This window comes from Cajanus cajan, chromosome 3 (genome assembly GCF_000230855.2).
Source record: "Cajanus cajan strain Asha chromosome 3, NIPB_CcT2T_4, whole genome shotgun sequence".
NCBI lineage: Eukaryota > Viridiplantae > Streptophyta > Magnoliopsida > Fabales > Fabaceae > Cajanus > Cajanus cajan.
This window is the reverse complement of record NC_138519.1, coordinates 22,861,165-22,882,136: the sequence shown is the minus strand read 5'-3', so window position 1 is coordinate 22,882,136 and position 20,972 is coordinate 22,861,165. Positions and strand designations below refer to the sequence as shown.

The window sequence follows — 20,972 nt, the reverse complement described above, 5'->3', positions numbered from 1 at the left end:
TGAGGTGTGATATTGAGAATGTTATTGACATTTAGGCATATTGTGTTGATATACATTGTTGAGGTGTGATACTAAGAATGTTATAAGCATTTAGGCATGTTGATTGAATTAGGACTAGAGGATAGCTTGTTTTCGAAAGTTGGATATTCCTTTTTATGGATATTGTTTTGGTGTTTTACGAACTCATTTGTTGAAAAATCCTCCTTGAGTAGATGTTATATCTTGGAATGAATGACTGTGTCTCCTTAAAGACCTTAGTTGATGCGATATATGGGTCAGGTTGAGGCATACCAGCTATAAGTGACCATAGTATTGGGGTCATGTCAAACTATACTGATAACAAGTGACCGTTGTTGATCCATGTGAGGGCAAGGTCGATACACATGTATAAAGTTACCAATTGAGTAAAGTACATGGTTGGAAACTTATTATCTAATTGAGTACCGGAGGAGCATAGTATTTGAAAGATAGTTGGTGGGCTAATTTCATAGTGAACTTAGTGTTGCGAGTTAATATTGTAGTAGGCTTATGCCTAAGTTGTTATATCCTAACATGAATAATAAGCTTCCTAGTTTAAGTAGCGACATCCAAAAAACCATGTTGGTAAGGATTGGTATCCCAATTTGTTTGTTGACCTAGTAGGTGTAAAAGGGTCGTGTTGGTTTGATAGAGTCAATTCACTTAGATTACTCACCATATTGTAGGAGATCTCATAGATAAATGTGTGATGAGGCATTAGTTGAGGAGTATGTATATGATGTGATGTGATTTAATATTGTTCATACACTGTATTATTCGATTATTGAATGGAATTGTTATGATGAAAATTGATATGTTTTGACATGAATAAGGTGTTACCTTTGGCAAATGTTGAATGCCATGTTATGTGCTTGTGTGATGATGATATGTTGTATACCATGAGTTGTTCTTTTGTATGGTTTACATGTTGGGGATTGGTAGTATAATTGTTTTGATATTATACTTGTTGTATGCGTATTCTTTTGAAATCTAATTTACCTTGCATGTTTTCCTGATAGTTTGATTACGATGATTGCATTAATATGGGAGCATGATAAAGTCAGTTGGAGGCAGGTTGGAGCTTTGGTTAGCCATGCTATTAGCAGTGTAACCTTGACTACTTTTGTATATGTTGTTGAGTTGTTTGATCAACACTTAAGGTCATGTTATAGTTTTGGATTATTGTGTGTGTATATATATGTGTGTGGATTACTTGTATAGTCTTTTAGTTACAATTTTCAAATTATATTATACATATATGTACATAGTATATTACAATACTTTTTAAGATCTATAATTATGTGAACCTTAAATAGATATTATATTTTTATTGCTAATAAGTAATTTCATTAATTATAGAAACCATGATAAGTTATTATATTTAATCCCTAACGGATCTTTTATATATATATATATATATATATATATATATATATATATATATTATCTCTATAATATAGTTACATAAAATAAAAAAATAAAAAAACATTTTTTCTGAACACCGTGACTATTTCGTACTCACTTTCCTAAGAATTTATTCGTATTTTAGAATTGAAAACATTACTGACAACACGCTCACAAAATTCAAATAAGTCCAAATGTGATGGTATAAATGCATCATGCATTACCCTTATCAAGAACACAATTTCCTTTGTCTTAGCGCCACAAAGTTAAGGTACTCCAAAAGAAAAACACACACTACCCTGCATCGCTATTATTTTAATCCAAAATCTACCAACATGGATGATACACTATATTGCGATCTTCCTTCACTAGAATCTGTTCAAAACTATATGCTTGACCTAGAAAACGATTCCAACAATCTCTCCATTGTTTCCAACAACGAAATCTACCACTCTCCAACGTATGATCCATTCCTAAGCCCCACATTAGGTATGGAAGGTGTCCACGACGTTCACGCATGTGAACGACCTGTGGACACACTTGAAGTTCACACGCCACCGGTGTGTAAGCATTACCGGGGCGTGAGGCAGAGGCCATGGGGAACATTCGCAGCAGAGATATGGGACTCAAAGAAAACTGGTGGAAGAGTTTGGCTTGGGACTTATAAAATTGAAGAAGAAGCAGCTTTAGCATATGATAAAGCTGCTTTTAAGATGCATGGTAGGAAAGCCAAGTTAAATTTTCCTCATCTTATTGATACTCACACATCTTTGGAGCCGGTGAGAATTAGAAAGGCTTCGAAGCCAGACTCCTCAAAGCCTTGTTCCTCATTTTCATCGGCTCCAAAGAGGCAAGGGTCAAAGAAGAGGAAGAACACGGCTGATTTGTTGAACAGGTTGGCTACCAGCAGAAGCCAAGTGCAAGTGTTTGAAATGGGTTCACATGCAAATGATGCTGACGTCAATGGAGGAATCAATTGAATGTGGTCTCGTGGTGTAAAGGTGCCCACAGTTTTCTGCTATGTTGTTTGGTCTTCTAAACAAAAATAATCGTAGTGATTTCGAACTCAAAAAAATAATAATATATAAATTCAATAAAAAAAAAAAAAAAAAAAGAAAAATAAAGTGTTAGGAAAATATTTATATTTGAGAGAAATTTATAATAATGGTTAGAATTTTTAAATGACTTTTGCATACGCTCCTTTGTATGAAAGTGAGGAGTGATTTTGTCATGAATTTTATATTACACGTTAGACATCAATTGATAAAACAAGAAAAAAGAATCGAAATATTTCACTTATTAATTACTTTCCTTGAGCTAATTAGTTAAATTACTTTTTTTTTTACAATAATTAGTTAATTAGGTTTTTTTAACCGCAGTAATTAGTTAAAACTTAAATTAATGTGACATAATTTTCAACCCTTTCCCGTTTTTTCTGCTGGTAAAGAAAATTTCAAGAGAGGATGACAGAGAGACCCTTCAACTGTTATTACAAAGCTATTAAAACTGTAACCGTGAAAACGTAACAATTATTACCTTCAATGGTCCATATCATTAAATAATTTTTATTCATGTTATTATCCCTGCTCTTAGATGTTTTTCCTTTTGTTTTCATTCAATACTATTTTTTTTTTTACATAATTTACATAATACTATAACTTATACTTACACATTATAATAATTGTGGGCATAAATTTACAAAAATATACTAATATATATTGTATGTTATTATAATTTATATGTACATTTTTTAAAATAAATTTATTAACATGTGTCAACATATATTGTACATCTATATAGTTTATACTTATATTTTTTAAAGAATAAATTGGATAACATATTCCAATATATATTATGTGTTACTATAGGTTATACCTACATTATGGATAATTATTTAATTTATTTAATATTATATAAAAATAACATAATCATAAATAATAAAAATAAATTTCATTAGTAATGTCACAACTTAAATAAATATATTATAAATATTTACTTAATTACCCATATGAAAAAATATTGTCATCCATACATAATAATAATAATAATAATAATAATAATAATAATAATAATAATAATAATAATAAATCCTTCATTCATTCATACCAATTTAATACCACAATTCCATAATAACAAGAAATTTTATATTCTTTCATCCATTTATGAAAAAAAAATGAAATCCTTTATGTTACCACTAAGTCAATTCAATATCTTGTATAACAAGTAATATGTTACGCTACTGGATAGAAAGAAACCAAAACTTAAGGGAATGCTAAACAAGAATTGAAATCCAAATTCATCATGTCATTTCTAAAAGAAGTCTGAACAATATAACAAGACTAATATGGGCTTTACACAAGGCCTAACACATGAAAATCCAAATATTTATTGCATTAAGAAGTCTCGGGTCCACTCTGGCAACTTTATTTTACGCTTCAGTCCAGCCTGCTTCCTATCATTACTCTCCGGCCCAACGTGGACCTTGTCCTCAAGGTCAGTCATAGGAACCCCGTGATTGGTTGCTTGGGTAGAGCCATGGATTGACGCTGACGTGGTTGTTGGCGATGCATTTGTGTTTCCTTGTGATGCATCCAATGGTGCTCCCACAATGCATGGGTGAGGCAAACACGTGGTAACAACAACACGTGAGTCATTAGAAAGTGCCACAGACGAGGTTGTCTTGGGAAGAGTTTGAGTACGCGTGGCAAGTGTATTGGAAGACAGAATGTGAGAAGTCCGTGTAAATGAAGGGGTCCCCTCTTTGAATTCATTTGAACGAACTAGAAACGAAGGAGATATCGTATCATCAACGTTGTTCTCCCCCTGAAATCCAATCTCTTTATCTAATGGCAAAGGTGTGTGATGGAGCATCGGATCGTCACCCACATATGGTTTCAACCGAGAAACATGGAACACAGGGCGGATTCGCGAAGTCGTCGACAGATCTAACTCATATGCCACAGTTCCGATCCGACGACGGACTTGAAACGGCCCATAAAATCGACGAGCCAACTTCTGACCTTTACGGTGGCGATGAGAGCCTTGGCGGTACGGCTGGAGTCGCAGCAGCACCCAATCCCTTCGATAAAGGTATGATCCCTCCGCTTTTGGTCAGCCATCATTTTCATTCTTTGTCTTGTTGCCCGCAAGGCATGTTTGATGTCAGATAACACTTGCTGGTGGAGATGTAGGAGCTCATCCACCGATGGCGAAGAGGGGTTGTCTATAAGTAAATCCACCGTGGTAGGCGGATGGCGCCCATACATAACATGAAACGGCGAAGTTCGGATGCTTGAATGGAAGTTCGTATTATACCAGAGCTCCGCTAAGTGAAGATAAGCAAACCACGAATGTGGATTGTCAGCTACAAAACAACGGAGAAAGCCTTCCAATGTACGATTGGTCACCTCGGTTTGGCCATCTGTTTGTGGATGGTATGCAGAGCTAAAGCAAAGTTTAGTCCCAGTAGCTTTGAAGAGGGTCTTCCAGAAAGTGCTCAAAAAAATAGGATCTCTATCGGATACAATAGAGCGAGGGAAGCCATGAAGTCGAAAAATTTCCTACATAAAGCGGTGGGCTAGCTGGTTGGCGTTGAAGTGAGTGGGCATGGCAACAAAATGAGCCGCCTTGCTTAAACGGTCGCACACAACCCAAATGACAATATAACCATGAGAACACGGGAGACAGGTAATGAAATCCATACTGAGATCTTCCCAAATTTTGTGAGGTATAGCTAAAGGTTGGAGTAACCCCATCTGTTACTGTATAGGGCTTTTCATGTGCTGACAAACTGTGCATCTACGAACAAACTCTTGAAGGTCTTTAGCCATGGTTGGCCAGTAAAATGAAGTTGCTATACGATTCAAGGTGGGCTTGTATCCGGAGTGTCCTGCCATTGGGGAACTATGGAATTCCTCCATAAGCCTTGTTCGACAATCAGTGTGGTCAAGCACATATAAACGATGATGAAAATAGAGTAAGTGATTTTGAACTCTGTAGATATCACTGTTGTCGGTTGACTCCAAACACCGTTGAACTAAATCTTTGCCTGCCTCGTCCTGTAAAATACTCGCGCCACTATTGGAGGTATTGAGGAATGACCAAGGAAATGGCCAACAACATCACATTCGAAAATGGAGGTGGAGGTCGGGACAATGCATCAGCAGCAAGGTTATGTCTGCTAGGCCTATACAGAACCTCAAAATCAAAACCAAGTAACTTGGATAGCCAACGTTGTTGTTCTGGTGTGTGTAGATCCTGAGTGAGCAAATGTTGGAGACTCTGCTGATCCGTGATGATCTTAAACTTTCGTCCCAAAAGGTAATGTCTCCACTTCTTTACTGATTCAATAATAGCATACATTTCTCTCACGTAAACTGATTCTGTTTGCATTTTCTTCCCCAACTTCTTGCTAAAAAATGCCACTGGATGATGGTTTTGGGATAATACAACACCGACGGCGACGACTGAAGCATCAGTTTCGAGGACAAAGGCTTGGTTGAAATCTGGAAGAATTAGTGTAGGACTATTTGTGATTTGTTGTTTAAGCTCTTTAAAAGCCTTTTGGTCTGCCTCATTCCATTTGTATGTAATAGCCTTTAGGAGGTCGGTGAGAGGAGAGGCTAACGATGCATAACTGCGAATAAATCACCGGTAAAACCCAGTAAGCCCCAAAAATCCACGCAAAGCAGTTAATGTGTGTGGCACGGGCCAGTCTTGAATGGCCTTGATCTTCTTAGGGTCAGGGAGGACCCCTGTCCCGGTGATGATGTGACCTAGGTAAGCAACAGACTGCACTCCAAAAACACACTTAAATAATTTGGCCTGATAATGATTTTCTAATAGTAACTGCAAAACAGAACGTAAGTGAAATAAATGGACCGTAAATGATTCACTATAGACCAATATATCATCAAAAAAGACTAAAACAATTTTTTGTAAAAACGGTCTAAGTAAATCATTCATGGCCGATTGAAAAGTGGAAGGAGCATTTGACAAACCAAATGGAATTACTAAAAATTCATAGTGGTCGTCAAATGTTCTAAAAGCTATTTTCGGAATATTTGGTGGGTAGAGAAGAATTTGATGATACCCAGATTGCAAGTCGAGCTTAGTAAACACCTTAGCATGGCTTAACTCATCCAGTAGCTCATCAATAGTTGGGATAGGAAATCTATCTTTAATGGTCAATGCATTAAGGGCTCTGTAATCAACGCAAAAACGCCAAGTTCCATCTTTCTTTTTAATAAGTAGGATTGAGGAGGAAAATGGGCTATTGCTGGGTTGAATGATCCCATCTGTGAGCATGTCTGAAATAAGTTGAGTCATAATGTCTTTTTGATAATGAGGATAACGGTAGGGTTTAACATTAACATGATTAGAGTTAGGGGTGAGGGGAATATGATGATCATGAGGTCGAGTAGGTGGTAAACCGGAAGGTTTGGCAAACACAGAGGCATAGGAGTGGAGTAAGTGGGAAATGTCGGGGTGAGGTCCAAGGTCGTAGAATCTGTCAAGGTGGAAACGGAGGTGATAGATAACAAATGGAATTGGGATATTGATTGTTGATGAACCAGAGCACAAAATTGGTGAAATGAGGCGTGGCTGAGATTGGTGGAGTCTGCAGTGATGGTGAGTTGTTGGTTTTGGTGGGTAAAGGAGAATGAAGGAATGGAAAAATCAGCAGTTACCAGGCCTAAGGTCCGCAACCAGGACAAGCCCAAAACTATATCAGCACCTTCAATGGGTAAAACATACAGTGAAACAAAAAACTCATGTGTTTGAATCATAATAGGTACTGAAGGGCAAACATGAGAACAAGAAATATGTTCTCCATTTCTAACCATAACTTTGAATGGAGTTGTAGGAATAGTAACCAAATTCAAGAACTTAGCAACGCGAGGTTGCACAATGTTGTGCGTGCTGCCGGTGTCAATGAGGATATGAATCTTGTGGCCATGAATTTCACCTTGAAACTTCAGATTCTGGGATGTCAGTTGACCTGTAAGAGTATAGGTAGATAATTGAAAATGAATGCCGGGGTCAGAAGGGGTGGAATCCTCTATGATTTCCTCAACATTTCCAGGTTCCTCAGGAATGGGAATAGAAGAATCTTCATCATCCAATAACAGCAAAAACTTTGGAGTAGCATATTTATGGCCAAAAAAATATTTTTCGTCACAATGAAAACACAAACCAGTGGCACGCCGTTCATGGAGCTGTTGTTGGGACAATTTTTTTATTGGTATAGGGGAGGAAGTGGGTAAGGGAGTGGTAGGAGGAGTAGGCTTATGTGATTGTATTAGGGTGGGTGAGTTGGAAATTGTAGAAGGTGAGTTAGATGAAGTTTGGGAACGAGAGAAACGAGGTTTAGAATCTTGCAATTTATCCTCAATTAATTTTGCTAACCCCATGGCTTGAGTAATAGATTGCGGTTGTAAAATAACCAGTTCACGTTTGATGGCAGGGCTTAACCCCGATATGAAACAATTCAGTAAGGAAGTTGAAGATAAACCATAAACCTGATTAGACAATTTTTCAAAAGCATCCTGATAGTCCGCAACAGAACCCACCTTACGTAACTTATACAGATCTTGCTCATGATTGGCATAGATTGACGGCCCAAAACGCAATTTCAAAGCATTAACAAAGTGTGACCAATCGCGCAATTGTTGGTTACCATGCATCCATTTAAACCAACTCAGGGCTTCCCCCCGCATATAAAAACCTGCAATGGAAACACGTTGCTCCCAAGGAACTTGATAAAACAAGAAATATTGATCAGCCTGAAATAACCAATCAACAGGCTCAGATCCAGTAAACTCACTAAGCTGCAATTTTGGAGGGCGTATAGATAACCCCAAAGAAGGACTAGCAAAATGCATCTGTGGGGGTACAAAATTAGGTGGGGTAGGTAACTTGGACCAGGGATGGCAATAGGTATAGAAGTCGGAGCTGACATGCTCGATGTAATTGTGGGTGGAAGTGTGGAGTGCAAAGTCGGTGAGGGTAACTGAACAGGCAGGGTAAAATTAGACGAAGATGAGGGGCAATGGGTGGGTGGGGTAGGGCCAGAAGTTGAAAGATGTGGTAATTGAGTTAAAACAGCAGATAAAATGGAGGTGAGGGTTTCGTGATTGGTGGCGTGTAATTGTGATTGAGAATCAAATTGGGATTGCAAGGAAGCTACCTGTGCAGTGAGAATGCAAATGGGATCTTCCTCATCCTTATGAGGTTTAGGGTCAGGGTCTTTGGAAGATCAGGGAGGCATGAGGACTAGATGAAAGCACCAATTGTTACGCTACTGGATAGAAAGAAACCAAAACCTAAGGGAATGCTAAACAAGAATTGAAATCCAAATTCATCATGCCATTTCCAAAAGAAGTCTGAACAATATAACAAGACTAATATGGGCTTTACACAAGGCCCAACACATGAAAATCCAAATATTTATTGCATTAAGAAGTCTCGGGTCCACTCTGGCAACTTTGTTTTACGCTTCAGTCTAGCCTGCTTCCTATCAGAATATTATCGTTCATTTATAAAATATTACAAGAAAAATGTAAATTATCGACGGATAATTTTCAACAGATACAAATTTGTCAGAAAATTTCAATTTTCTAACAGATAATTTTTTACGAATACAAATCTTTCGGAAAATTTATATTTTCGATGGATAATTTCTTATGGATATATTCGTCGCTGAAAAATTTATATTATCGACGGATATAATTATCGACAGATATATCCGTCGGTAATTTTCGATCGATGTATCCGTCGGTAATTTTTGAAGGATGTATCCGTCGGTAATTTTTTATGGATTTATTCATCAGAAAATTTATATTTTCAATGAAAAAAATTCGTAGAAAAAGTTATATTACTGATGGAATATTTCTGACAAATTTATATTTATCAAAAATGTAAGAATTTTTTTACAAACACAATTTCCAGCACTCCTTTAAGCAACAAAGATCAAAACACTCACGGATTGAAGAATTTTTTTAAGACATTTTCAAATTTTGGAAACCTAATTTTTTTAAGAAAACTACTAATGATCTAATAGTAGTTCATGAACTCAAACAAAACAAAAATTATGAGCATATACCAAAGGCTATGGATCTCGGCCAAATCCAGAAAAATACTTTTAAGATGCAATTAAAAGAAAATCAAATGGATCAACAAGCATAGCTAGGAATGATAAACACAAAAAGAACTACACATGACTACTAGACATAGATTCAAAATAAAATGGACTCAAACAAGCAATGACCGAATAAAATTTCAATTATGACTCAAAGAAAACAAAAAGATCTTAGGCAGATTTTTCCTAATAGGCAAAAGAGAATGGAGCATGATTCATGGAAGCATATAGTCATAAAGCATAAATGAATCATTCAAGCACATGATACTAGATCCATCAAACTTTAAGACAAAAAATTAGATCTAGGAAAGAGTAAACTCTAAGTGACAAAGACTCAAAAACAAGATGAACACAAGATGAGAATTATCCACGGATCACAACTTCAAAAGACAAGGAAATGACTTATCTCTTGAAGAACCGAATGCTCTTGATACCACTTGATGTGCTTCCACTTGGAATGCACATGGATGCTTCTAGTCTTCACGGATGTCCTTGGAAGAAGCTTCAAGGATGGAGGTCCACGAAGACTCAAGGTGACCTAAGCTTGCACACAAGCTAAGTCCAAAGAAGAATGGTGACCTAGCTCTACAAAGAGAAGCACTCAAGGAGGGTAGAGTAGGGAACCAAGGTGACTTCGGAGGGATGAATTTCAAGATAGAAAATCTCATCAATATAATCCAAAGTGGCATACAATTCTCGGCCAAGGTGATTTATAGGAAAGAATTAGGTTAAAGTGACCTAGGGTTAACCTAAGGTTAAGTGGAACCAAGGTAAGGTTCACTTAACCTTAGGCGCCCAAAATTTGAATTCAAAATTCAAATTTTGGTGCCTAAAACCCGGATCACCATGTGCTTCTTCATTTGGCATGTAATTAGAGATCAATTTGAGTTGCATTTCGAATCACACCATGTGCATGTGTTGCACATGGCCGAAATGCACTTCAAATGTGATTTTAATTACATGCTGATGAAAATTCACATGCAACCTAAATACCCTTAAATTCACATGGTCTCTAAATGCAAATCCTAAGCTACATGGCCGGAAATACAAGGCCCAAAAGAAAATACAAGGCACTAAGGCCCAATCCTATACTAACCCTAATCTAATGGGCTTGAGACAAAGCCCAACAAAATAAAGTGATGGGCCTTTCTTGGGGTTGGGCCCACTCTTCATGCATCCTTCTTGCCATAGCCCTAGTAGTTGGGCCCTTGGCCCATGGGCTTCCTCCATCAGGATGAATCAAATAACTCTTAGTAAAGTTATTCCGCTCAATAACTCATGGTGTGTGTAGAATTTCATCGATCCAATTGTTAAATTAAAAGTTATTAAATTTTACTAATAATTAATATAGAAAAAATTAATTAGCTTTGGAATAAATTATTTGCTAATTAAGAATATAATTGAAACATTAATTATTTTAAATTATTTAATTAGAATCTTATTGACAATTTACTATATGATCTTGATATTTTTGTATAATTAATATCTAGTTTTAAATTTGATATGAAAATATTATGATATAATTAGATAAAATTTTAAGTTAGTATTTTATTAATGGTTGATAATCAGAAAATTAAATAAAGATAATTATAGTTTTTGAATTTTATATCTTTGGTTTAAGATAAATAAATATATTAAATTAATTAATAATTTATTTAAAATGTTAAAATTTAATTTATAAGTATGTAATAAATAAATATTTATAATTTTATAAATTATATTATCATTATAAACTATAAGAATAAATAATTTAAACTATAATTTTAAATATAAATAAGTTGATTGTTAATTATAAAAGTAAGTATATATAAATAAAGATTAATTAAATATATTATTATTATTATTATTCATAATATAATTATTATATATTATTATATTTTTATAACACTCCGGACACACTAGAATTTGAAGGATCCAAACATAGTACAAATATGAGATTGTATAGTTGATGATGACTTAAATAGATTAATGTGTACAAGTTATACTCACTACATGCATAAACATTTAAGTAGCTTATCTCATCATAACTCTGCAATTAAGCGTGCTAGATTTGGAGTAATAGATAGATGGGTGAACTTCTAGGAAGCTTCCCAGAAATTGTGCAAGTAAGGATAAAACACGCTAAAAAATAAAATGTCGTGAAATAGAATCCTTGAGAGGGCAAATATATGAGGGTTGTTACATTAATAAACTTATTAAAATTAAACAAAAATTTTCCGACAGATTTATCCGTCGAAATCATATAAAGATTTTCAAACAATTTTCGACAGATATATTTGTCGGTAACTTTTACGGATGTATCCGTCGATAATTTTTATGGATGTATCCGTCAATTTTTTATGGATGTATACCGACAGATAATTACCGACGGATATATCCATTAGAAATTTCTGGCGGATTAAATTGGTGTTGATGGATTTTTTTTTCTAACGCCCCTTTTTTCGACAGATTTGCATCGGTCGAAAATCCGTCAGAAATAGAGAATTTTTTATGGATATTCCTTTTTTTTTTACGAATTATGTCTATCAGAAATTTGCGTTTTTCTTGTAGTGAAAGGAAAATGGAAATCTCAAGTTATCCATGACATTATTCTTTGAGTTCCTTTATTATAAAAATGAAAATATTAACAATATGCAAATGACAAAAAGAAATTATTATAAGGGTAAATAATGACAAATAAAAGAATTATATAACTAGAAAACATGAATTTATTAAAGTTTATCCCAGGCGCATAAAATTTGTAAATGATATTATTAAGAATGACAAATTTTAACTATCATAAAAGAATATAGACCAAACACAACAGGTCAATTTGTACAAGTAACTTCATATTTACAACATCATATATCATGCCAACCTACTCTCCAAACAAGATTTAGGTATTTAAATGTAAAAGCAATGTGTAACTAGTTGTTTTTGTTCTCTAGTTCATTTTCTAAAATACGAATAGGTAAAAGCAAAAATTCAATTTATTAATGTTATATTTCCAATGCTAAAATGGTGGGTGTGAGGTTTCTATCTATGTAAGGTATAGTTGCTAGGATGAAGTAGGATGTGAAGCCTTTAGTGGATATAGCAAGTGTGTGAAGGATGTTACTTAGGCATCATAGGTTTGGACACCTAACATGAAACAACCCTCTTTGGTAGTGGTATTATAACTTAGTGTAGTATCTCTCTAGCTAGCTTCTAATCTATATAAAGTATGAAAAAGAATTTGGAATTTTTCGGTTTATATACAAAGTGTAACTAGCATCAATATCAAACTTTCATATCACAAACGAAAGAGCAATCTCAATTTATGCTCATAACATACTATTTATAATGTTAGCTCAATGAATAAATAGAAAAGAATTTTCACTACAAGAAAAGAACAAAATAGTGACGTAGACGGTAATACTATAACCGTCTCCACTTTAGCATTGCGATGGTTCACACAGCGGTTCCCATCAATCGTCGTTAAGTTATTAAATATTGAGGTAGTTTAGTGAGAAACGTTGTAATGTACAAAGATTGCGCAAAAATAAAAAACTCTTGAGAGCCCCCTTTCAAAAATCACAAACCCTTCAGAGCCTCCCTTTCCTAAACTCGTGCCCCCCTTTCCCAAACCCTAACATCAACCCACCCCATTGAACGCACCACCACTTGTGCTCTTATACACTGTAAGTGTTGCATCTCTGTTCATATACTTTTCAAGTGTCATCACTTGTACTCCACTACACCACAAACATTATTATTTGTGCTTTGCTGCATCGCAAGTGTCGTTGCTCGCACTCCATTGGAAAAGAAACATTTAGCCATCCAAAGGACAAGTAAAGAGGGGCAGTTGTAGACACCCAAACCAAGAACAAAGGTCTACTAGAGCAAGACAAACAACCCTTGAGGGGCTTAATGCGTTGGGCATCCTTTTTGTTATGATAATATCTCTCGTTACAAATCTAATTTTGACGATCCGACCGTTGAAGTTAAAGATCAATGTATTGAGAAAATATCATCAAAATTTTAGTATGATCTGATAGTTAACGAATTCTCTAGAAGACTCACACTAAAGCAGGAAAAAGTAGCACGTATAGCCCCTAAGGACCCAATAGAACACCTAAACAGGCCAAGATGGCTCTAGAAGGCCCAGAAAACTCACAACAACTGATATAGGGTGCAGAATGGTCGTTCCCTTATTGGAACGGGTCATTCCCAATGTTGGAATGGCTCGTTCCCAATGTTGGAACTACCCGTTCCGAAACTAGAACGACCTATTCCCCTTTCCAGAAAATTTTGCGTTAGACAACATTTTTGTTATGATAAAATCTCTCGTTAAAGACCTAATTTTCATGATCCGACTATTGAAGTTAAAGCTCAATGTATTAAGATGATATCATCAAATTTTTAGCATGATCCAACGGTTAATGATTTTTCTATGGGCCTCGCATTGTAGCTGGAAAATAGGAGTTTTATACTAGACAACATTTTTGTTATGATAGTATCTCTCACTATAGACCTAATTTCAACGATCCCACCATTGGAATTGAGTATCAATATACTGTGAGGATACCATAAAAAAAAACCAGCACGATCCGATGTTAATGAGTTCTCTAGAGGTCCTGTATGGTGCCTAGAAAAAGCTTGTATTTTTATAAAATTTAGTCCCACATCGGATAGCTCTCTTATTCTTCTGGCTCCTACTTGGCTATATAAGAAACCTTTTGGCCAAGGGATTAAGAAATGAAAAAGTTGCATAGCTTCCCCCCCTCTATAAATCTCTGAGTGATAGTGAGGATTTTGTAGAGCAAAGAGTTGTCAAAACGCACCCCGCACGCATTTGGGAAGATCCCCTTATAAAAAGTTTGCTTTAGAAGTTCTAAATTCTTCTCTCTTATTTATTAATTTTATTCATTTTATTTATTATTTTGTTTATTGTTTTATTTATTATTTTATTTATTTCTTTATTTATTATTATATTTATAATTCTTATATGTCAATAAATAATCATGTAGATAATAGTTATTTTTCATTATTTAAATAATATTAAATAAAGGGGGATAAGATATTTTAAATATTATTTATTATTATGCTAATATCATCATAGGATACCAATTTAGGACAATGTAAGATGCCTAACACCTTCCCTACACATAACCGACTCTCGAACCCAATTTTGGCTATGAAGACCTTTATTTTAATTTCAAAATCTTTTCTTTTTTTGATATTTTGAGTAATATATCAGTGGCGAATCCTTCAAATTTAAAAAAAGAATCTTGATTAGGGATTAGTCTAGTGTCCGAGCATTCCCTAACTCATAAGATTTTCAAAACGGAAGTTCAAACCATCTGTGGGTAAAATCAAAATTTTTTGGGTTCCGACAGATGGCGACTCCACTGGAAAAGCTTAAAGAGGGTCAGGCTCAAATAAATGATGAAATTAGCAAAATAAGAATAATAGTTCAAATATATTTTCCCCTTTTACTTTGTTTATTTTATTTGTTTGGCTTTGATATCTATATGTTTGCTTAAACTTTGCACCTATTTGAAATAAATAACTGTACACAAACTCTTGCACACAACAGTTCCATCCACACCTGGGGGCACGAGCGTGTAAACATAGGGAGTGGTTGATGTACGACCGGCCCAAGAACGACCTTAGAGTTTGCCAGGTGACAGCGAAAGAGGTACCGGGTCCCTATAATGGGGGCACCTTGGGAGCCTTTAAAAACTAGTGAGGAAAATTAGAACCTTCCTATACAAAGAACTTTCTTTGACAGGAACCACGGACCATGGATTTGAACGTGATCATTCGTGGTTATACGTTGATTGAGCATGTGTGTGTGCATTTGTTTATATTATTTATTTCAATAAGAGTGGATTGGAATTTTAAAATAACCAAACGGATAATAAAGAAATAAAAAAAATAAAATAAAGAAATTTATACCCCTTTGTACATTCTTAGGTCATCATTCCATTAACATCATATAGGTAGTTTCTTATTTTAAAGAAAATGAATAAAAAAAATGCATATCTTTACCATGCATCTAGGCATGGCAATCTAACCCGTCCCCGTGGGTACCCGCCCGAACCCGCCCCGATTTGGACGGGGAAAACCCGTGTTTATCGGGTTCGGGTTTTCCCCGATTGATAAAATCGGGGGCGGGGGCGGGGACGGGGATGTTAATACCCACCCCGCCCTCGCACCCATACCCGCCCCCGCCCCCGCCCCGCTTAATAATATAATTAAAAAATTATTTTTATATATATATAAACCAAAATTAAAAATATTTATATGTAAAAATTTATATTATTTTTCTTTTCTTTTATTTTTTTAAAATTATTCATATTTATTTAAAAGAAAAATAGAAGAAAAAAAAAGAAAAAAAATACGAGCGGGGGCGAGGATGGGGTGGGGAAACCCGAACCTCGCCGGGGGCGGGGATGGGGACCTAGATTTTACCCGCGGCGGGTATCGAGGGCGGGGGCGGGGGCGGGGGCGGGGAACGTAAAACTCGCCCTCGCCCCGCCCCGTTGCCATGCCTAATGCATCATCTCTTAGATAATAAAAACATGAAAGTTTAGGCAAAAAAATGACATGCATTCTAGATTAGCTCATTAATTTCCATTCATTTTATTTTATTACTTAAGGAAGGATTAGGTAGCAGTATGCATACAAAGTTAAGAAAAATGAATGCTCTAATATATGACAGTATCTATGCTCTAAAGAAAGGCCCGAATCGATTTTGAAAATATTATGGTTAGACCCTTACTTTGATATGTATGTTGAAGCAAGCCTTCTTATAATCTAATATGCACGTTATGCAAAAAAAAAAGCCCACTATGACAAAAATGTTTTATTAATAAAATTTTTGGGGCAAATTATGAGTCTACTAAGACGAAAGTTTTGATACAAAAAAAAAAAAAAAAAAAAAAACAAGTGTAGACTTAGACATTAATAAGACATGTTTCACACAGACATCAACCACTTAAAAATTTCTTTAGATTCTCACTTGATACTGTCAGAATCTATTTAAGCATTCATCGATAAATAAATCAATGAGACTGATATTTATCAATTCTCAACTTTCTATGCATTCTGCATTACATTCATTTAGAACATATCCTTCCTTGTAAAAGAATAAATAAGAATAAAAAGGGAAATTAACCTATGTGTGTTAGTCAGAAGTAATGGGAAGTAAGTCGTTGGTTATCAAACTTGCACTCTAGAGTGGGCCACACTTAATGATTAAACCAGTTACAATTTGAGTGGGTAAAGGGAAAAGAACACCAGAACCTTTAATTATCAAGATGCCAAATCTATCCCCAAACGATAAGATAAACCCATGTCGTGGGATCGTGAAATCCAAGCGGGATAGGATGAATGACTAGGAATGGACAGATCCACACTCTTAACGAGTTGCAAGCTAATAAAAAGAACATGAGGAGGAGGATGAATCCCTCAAACACGTAAGGCAAAGTGAATAGAGCTTTCTTGCAAAGATAATTTCAATAAAGAGAGGAAGCATTATACTTAAGAGCATTGCTTGTTAAGAACCCGCTAGAACAAAAACCCGCAAAGGGCATTCTAGGAAAAAATTAGGGTAAAAAAAACTCGCTAAGACAAAGGTCTTAGGCAAAAAAAAAAGGGCTAAAGAAAAAGCAATGTTATTCGACCTAAAAATAAAAAGGCAACTCGAATGTTCCTCTTGAGAAGTAGGACTCCATGGAAGTGCTACTCCAAGCTCTATTATCTCTTCTACTTATAGATACTTCCTATGAAAGGCTTAAGATATGGGTCGACAACACCTTCATGAGAGAAGAAGCCGAAAGACCTCCCTCTACACGAGATCTTCTGAAGCGCCAAAATTCAAGTAAGTGGAGGACTAGCTCTAGTAGTCAGACCACCTAGGCCTCTCTAAGGGGCAACCTCCTTCTATTTCTCTATGTATGAATCACAAACTCAGGGCATGCCCGGGCCCTCGAGCTACATTAAAAGGGCATGTGTAAATTAAAATATTATTTTAATGCCATACTTTTTATCTACACATGCTTTGTTTATTGCGGGTTATTTAATGAGGCTAAGTACAACAACAATTCCCCTACAACGGATACGCCTTGTTTATTAACCTAAACATTAACCTACCTCGGTCAGTCATTCTTCTAAAAACCATTCCTATAAAAATCCCTTCTAACGAAAATTTTGCAAAAAAAATATATATGTATATATCTCATTCCTTTCTTTCCTCTTGACCTATATGTCATTAAGGTAATTTTGAGAGATACACGGAGTATGCACAATGAACACTCATAGGGAGAAGTTAGAGGTGTCCTAGAACAGAGTCTAGGTACACCGGATCTAAGGGCTAACATATCATATCCGGTACAAGCGAGAGGCCCAAACTACATGAACCTCAGGCTCAAGAAGCAACACTTAGAATGAATTCGACACGAATAAAGGCTAACAACCCACACCAATAATTAATGCACATAAATTAATTTGTTGAAAGTAAAATCAATCTGCATTTAAGCATTAACATAGAGGCATCATTGCATAACATGCATATGGCACAAATGTGTACAAAAGGGTATAAGTTCACTTTCAATAAAAAAAAATTTAAAAGTAAAAAAAAAATCCAATCCATTCTTGTTTTGCATTTTCTTTTGCATTCTTTCATTCTTGTTTGTGTCTACCTACTACGTGTTAGAAGGAATCATCATGCCGAAGCATTCGTAAAAAGCTTAATAGTCGGACAAGGCCTTAAGAGCCAAAATCATGTCAAGAAGCCTAGCCCCAACAAGGTCACTCCCTACAAGTGGTTTCGTATAGCCACCAAGCAAAGAAAGACACATCAACAACAAGATGGAGTAGAACTGGAAAAGGAAGAATAAGCAAGCCTACAAGAACGAAGAGGCCACCATGCTTTATTCTGTCTTCGACCGAGCTATACTCTTCAACTAAATCAAGGATGATTCATGAGAATACCGAGACCAAGAATGACTTCCTCACCAAAGCCAGGAGTGGCTTTCAAAATAATACTTATCAATAAAGACCCAACAAAAACCATCACCATGAAGAAGGGATCTCTCCACCAATAGTGACAGGTAAGGACAATACAAAAAAGGGTAAAGCTTCTACACAATGAAAAAGCCGAAGCTAAGAATATAAAAAATTAGGTCAAAAATTAGGAGATCTTTAACCTGGGGATTCAACTACATGTAAGGGGTAGGGACTTCCCACAGTAATAAACCAATCAGACAAACAAACTCAACAAGACCAAGATCCTCATGGCATACAAGCCAATATGTGCAACACCGATCCATTCCCCGATGAAGACGCTTGGAGAGGCATCATAATACTCACGTATTAAGCATACCATGAAATTCATACTAATCCATTTAATATGCAACAGAAAGTCCGAGACGGGGATACATCAAGCACCTCTTGCCCAGCATCTTTGGGGCAACATCTATCACAAATCAAGCATACCAATGAGGGAACCAACAGATTCCTCAAACTACAATAGAAGGCGGCTTGGAGAGCCCGACACAATAACACTCACCTCCCGATTTGGTACACAACAAAGCTATAAGAGAAAAGTCTAGAGAGATGTTACTAACCTCTCAATCTGGTACAAGACAAAGTCATAAGGGAAAAGTATGGAGAGACAATACTCACCTCCCAATCTAGTACACGACAAAGCCCTAAAGAAAAAGTCTGAAGAGACGACACTCACCTCCCAATTCAGTACACGACAAAGCCGTAAGGGAAAATTATAGAGAGATGGTACTCACCTCTTGATCTGGTTTACGATAAAGCCGTAAAGGAAAATTCTAGAGAGATAGTACGCAATAGAATCACCATAGGTCGGCTGAAGCCTCAATATTAGTTCAACCTGCAGAGGTTGATCTTAGAACATACTCCCTCTTTAGCGAGCTACGAATAAAGGTCACACTATCAAAAAATAAGCAGAAGCAGCATGGAATATCTACATCAAGTCGGAAGCCTAGATGGTATAGTTTACCATAACGAAGCATGCAACTCAACACTCAGTTACTCCAAAGGGCGAGGACACAGGTAAACACCATCTACTCAAGGGAAACGATGTGGAGGCATATACACTATTGAAGCGAAAGGAAAGATTCGGACGTAGCTACAAAAGAAGTGACATGGAACATTCACATAGAGCTCGAAAACTAGATGGTACAGTTTACCATCATTGACACCCAATGGAGGACGAAACTCAACACTTAGTTGCTTAAAGGGCAATGATACAAGTAAACACCGTCTATCCGAGGGAAACAACATGGAGGCAGCTATTGCCAATGCGAGAGTGAAGACCCGGATCTTCACCTCACCAGTAACAAAAGGAGCAAGTAGAGCAAATGGCATGGAGTATCTACTCGAAAACAAAAGATCAGGTGTACAATTTGTCATCCTTATTTCCCAACTGAGCATGCAACCCAACACTCAGCTACTCCAAAGAGCAAGGATACGGGCAAACCCATCTACCTGAAGGAAGCAGTGTAAAAGCACTTGGATAAAGAAGCAAAGAGAAGACCTGGACGAAATGTCTATGTCTTTACTTGTCTTTGGAAAAATAACATTTAGTCATCCAATGGACATATAAAGAAGGGAAGTTGTAGACACCCAATTTCATCTGGTACCCAAACCAAGAACAAAGGTCTACTAGAGCGAGACAAATAATCCTTGAGGGGCCCAACACGTTGGGCAGCATTTTTGTTATGATAATATCTCTCATTACAAACCTAATTTTGCGATCCGACCCTTGAAGTTAAAGAGCAATGTATTTAGAATATATCATCAAAATTTCAACATGATCCAACGGTTAACAAATTCTCTAGAAGCCTCACAAACACTAATATGGGGCATGGAACAGCCGTTCCCAAATTGGAACAGGCCATTCCCAATGTTGGAATAACCCCTTTCGAAACTAGAATAGCTTGTTCCCCTTTCTAGAAAATTTTGCATTGGGCAGCACTTTTGTTCTAATAATATCTCTTGTTAAAGATCTACTTTTCACGATTCGACTGTTAAAGTTAAAGATCAATGTATTGAGAAGATATCATCAACTTTTTAGCATGATCTAAAGGTTAATTACTTTTCTAGGGGCCTCACCTTGCAGCTGGAAAATAGGAGTTCTATACCAGACAACGTGTTTGTTATGATAGTATCTCTCACTACACATCTAATTTCAACAATCCAACCGTTGAAATTGAAGATCAATATATTGTAAGTTTACCATAAAATAACTAACACCATCCAACGGTTAATGAGCTCTCTAGAGGTACTGTATGATGTCTAGAAAAAGATTATATTTTTATAAAATTTAGTCCCACATCGGATAGCTCTCTTATGCTTATGCCTCCTAGTTGGCTATATTTAGTCCCCCCCTCTCTATAAATCTTAGTGATAG

At 36.1% G+C, this 20,972-nt stretch overlaps 2 protein-coding genes across 2 annotated transcripts; one reads left to right on the top strand and one right to left on the bottom strand.

The window, feature by feature from the left end:
* Positions 1-1,517: 1,517 nt before the first annotated feature.
* LOC109815151 (ethylene-responsive transcription factor ERF105) lies at positions 1,518-2,963 on the top strand. The gene has a single exon (XM_020379780.3). It carries the CDS (start codon positions 1,638-1,640, stop codon positions 2,400-2,402), a length of 765 nt encoding a protein of 254 aa, XP_020235369.2. The 5' UTR covers positions 1,518-1,637; the 3' UTR covers positions 2,403-2,963.
* A 2,217-nt stretch (positions 2,964-5,180) lies between these two features.
* LOC109815170 (uncharacterized) lies at positions 5,181-19,927 on the bottom strand. Its single transcript, XM_083071712.1, has 5 exons — positions 19,750-19,927; positions 7,180-8,434; positions 6,368-6,931; positions 5,524-6,058; positions 5,181-5,480 (listed from the first exon to the last, which is right to left on the bottom strand). The coding sequence occupies exons 1-5, from the start codon at positions 19,925-19,927 to the stop codon at positions 5,181-5,183; spliced, it is 2,832 nt and encodes a 943-aa protein (XP_082927838.1).
* Between the last annotated feature and the right edge of the window lie 1,045 nt (positions 19,928-20,972).

What these genes read in the sequence shown, in the direction of transcription:
- LOC109815151 (XM_020379780.3), top strand. Translation starts at nt 1,638, where the DNA reads ATGCATTACCCTTATCAAGAACACAATTTCCTTTGTCTTAGCGCCACA.
- LOC109815170 (XM_083071712.1), bottom strand. Translation starts at nt 19,927, where the DNA reads ATGCCATTTGCTCTACTTGCTCCTTTTGTTACTGGTGAGGTGAAGATC. An exon ending in CATGAGTTTTTTGTTTCACT is followed by an intron (nt 6,932 to 7,179) that starts GTATGTTTTACC and finishes CCACCTTGACAG; the next exon opens with ATTCTACGACCTTGGACCTC. An exon ending in TGTTGTTGGCCATTTCCTTG is followed by an intron (nt 5,481 to 5,523) that starts GTCATTCCTCAA and finishes AGTATTTTACAG; the next exon opens with GACGAGGCAGGCAAAGATTT.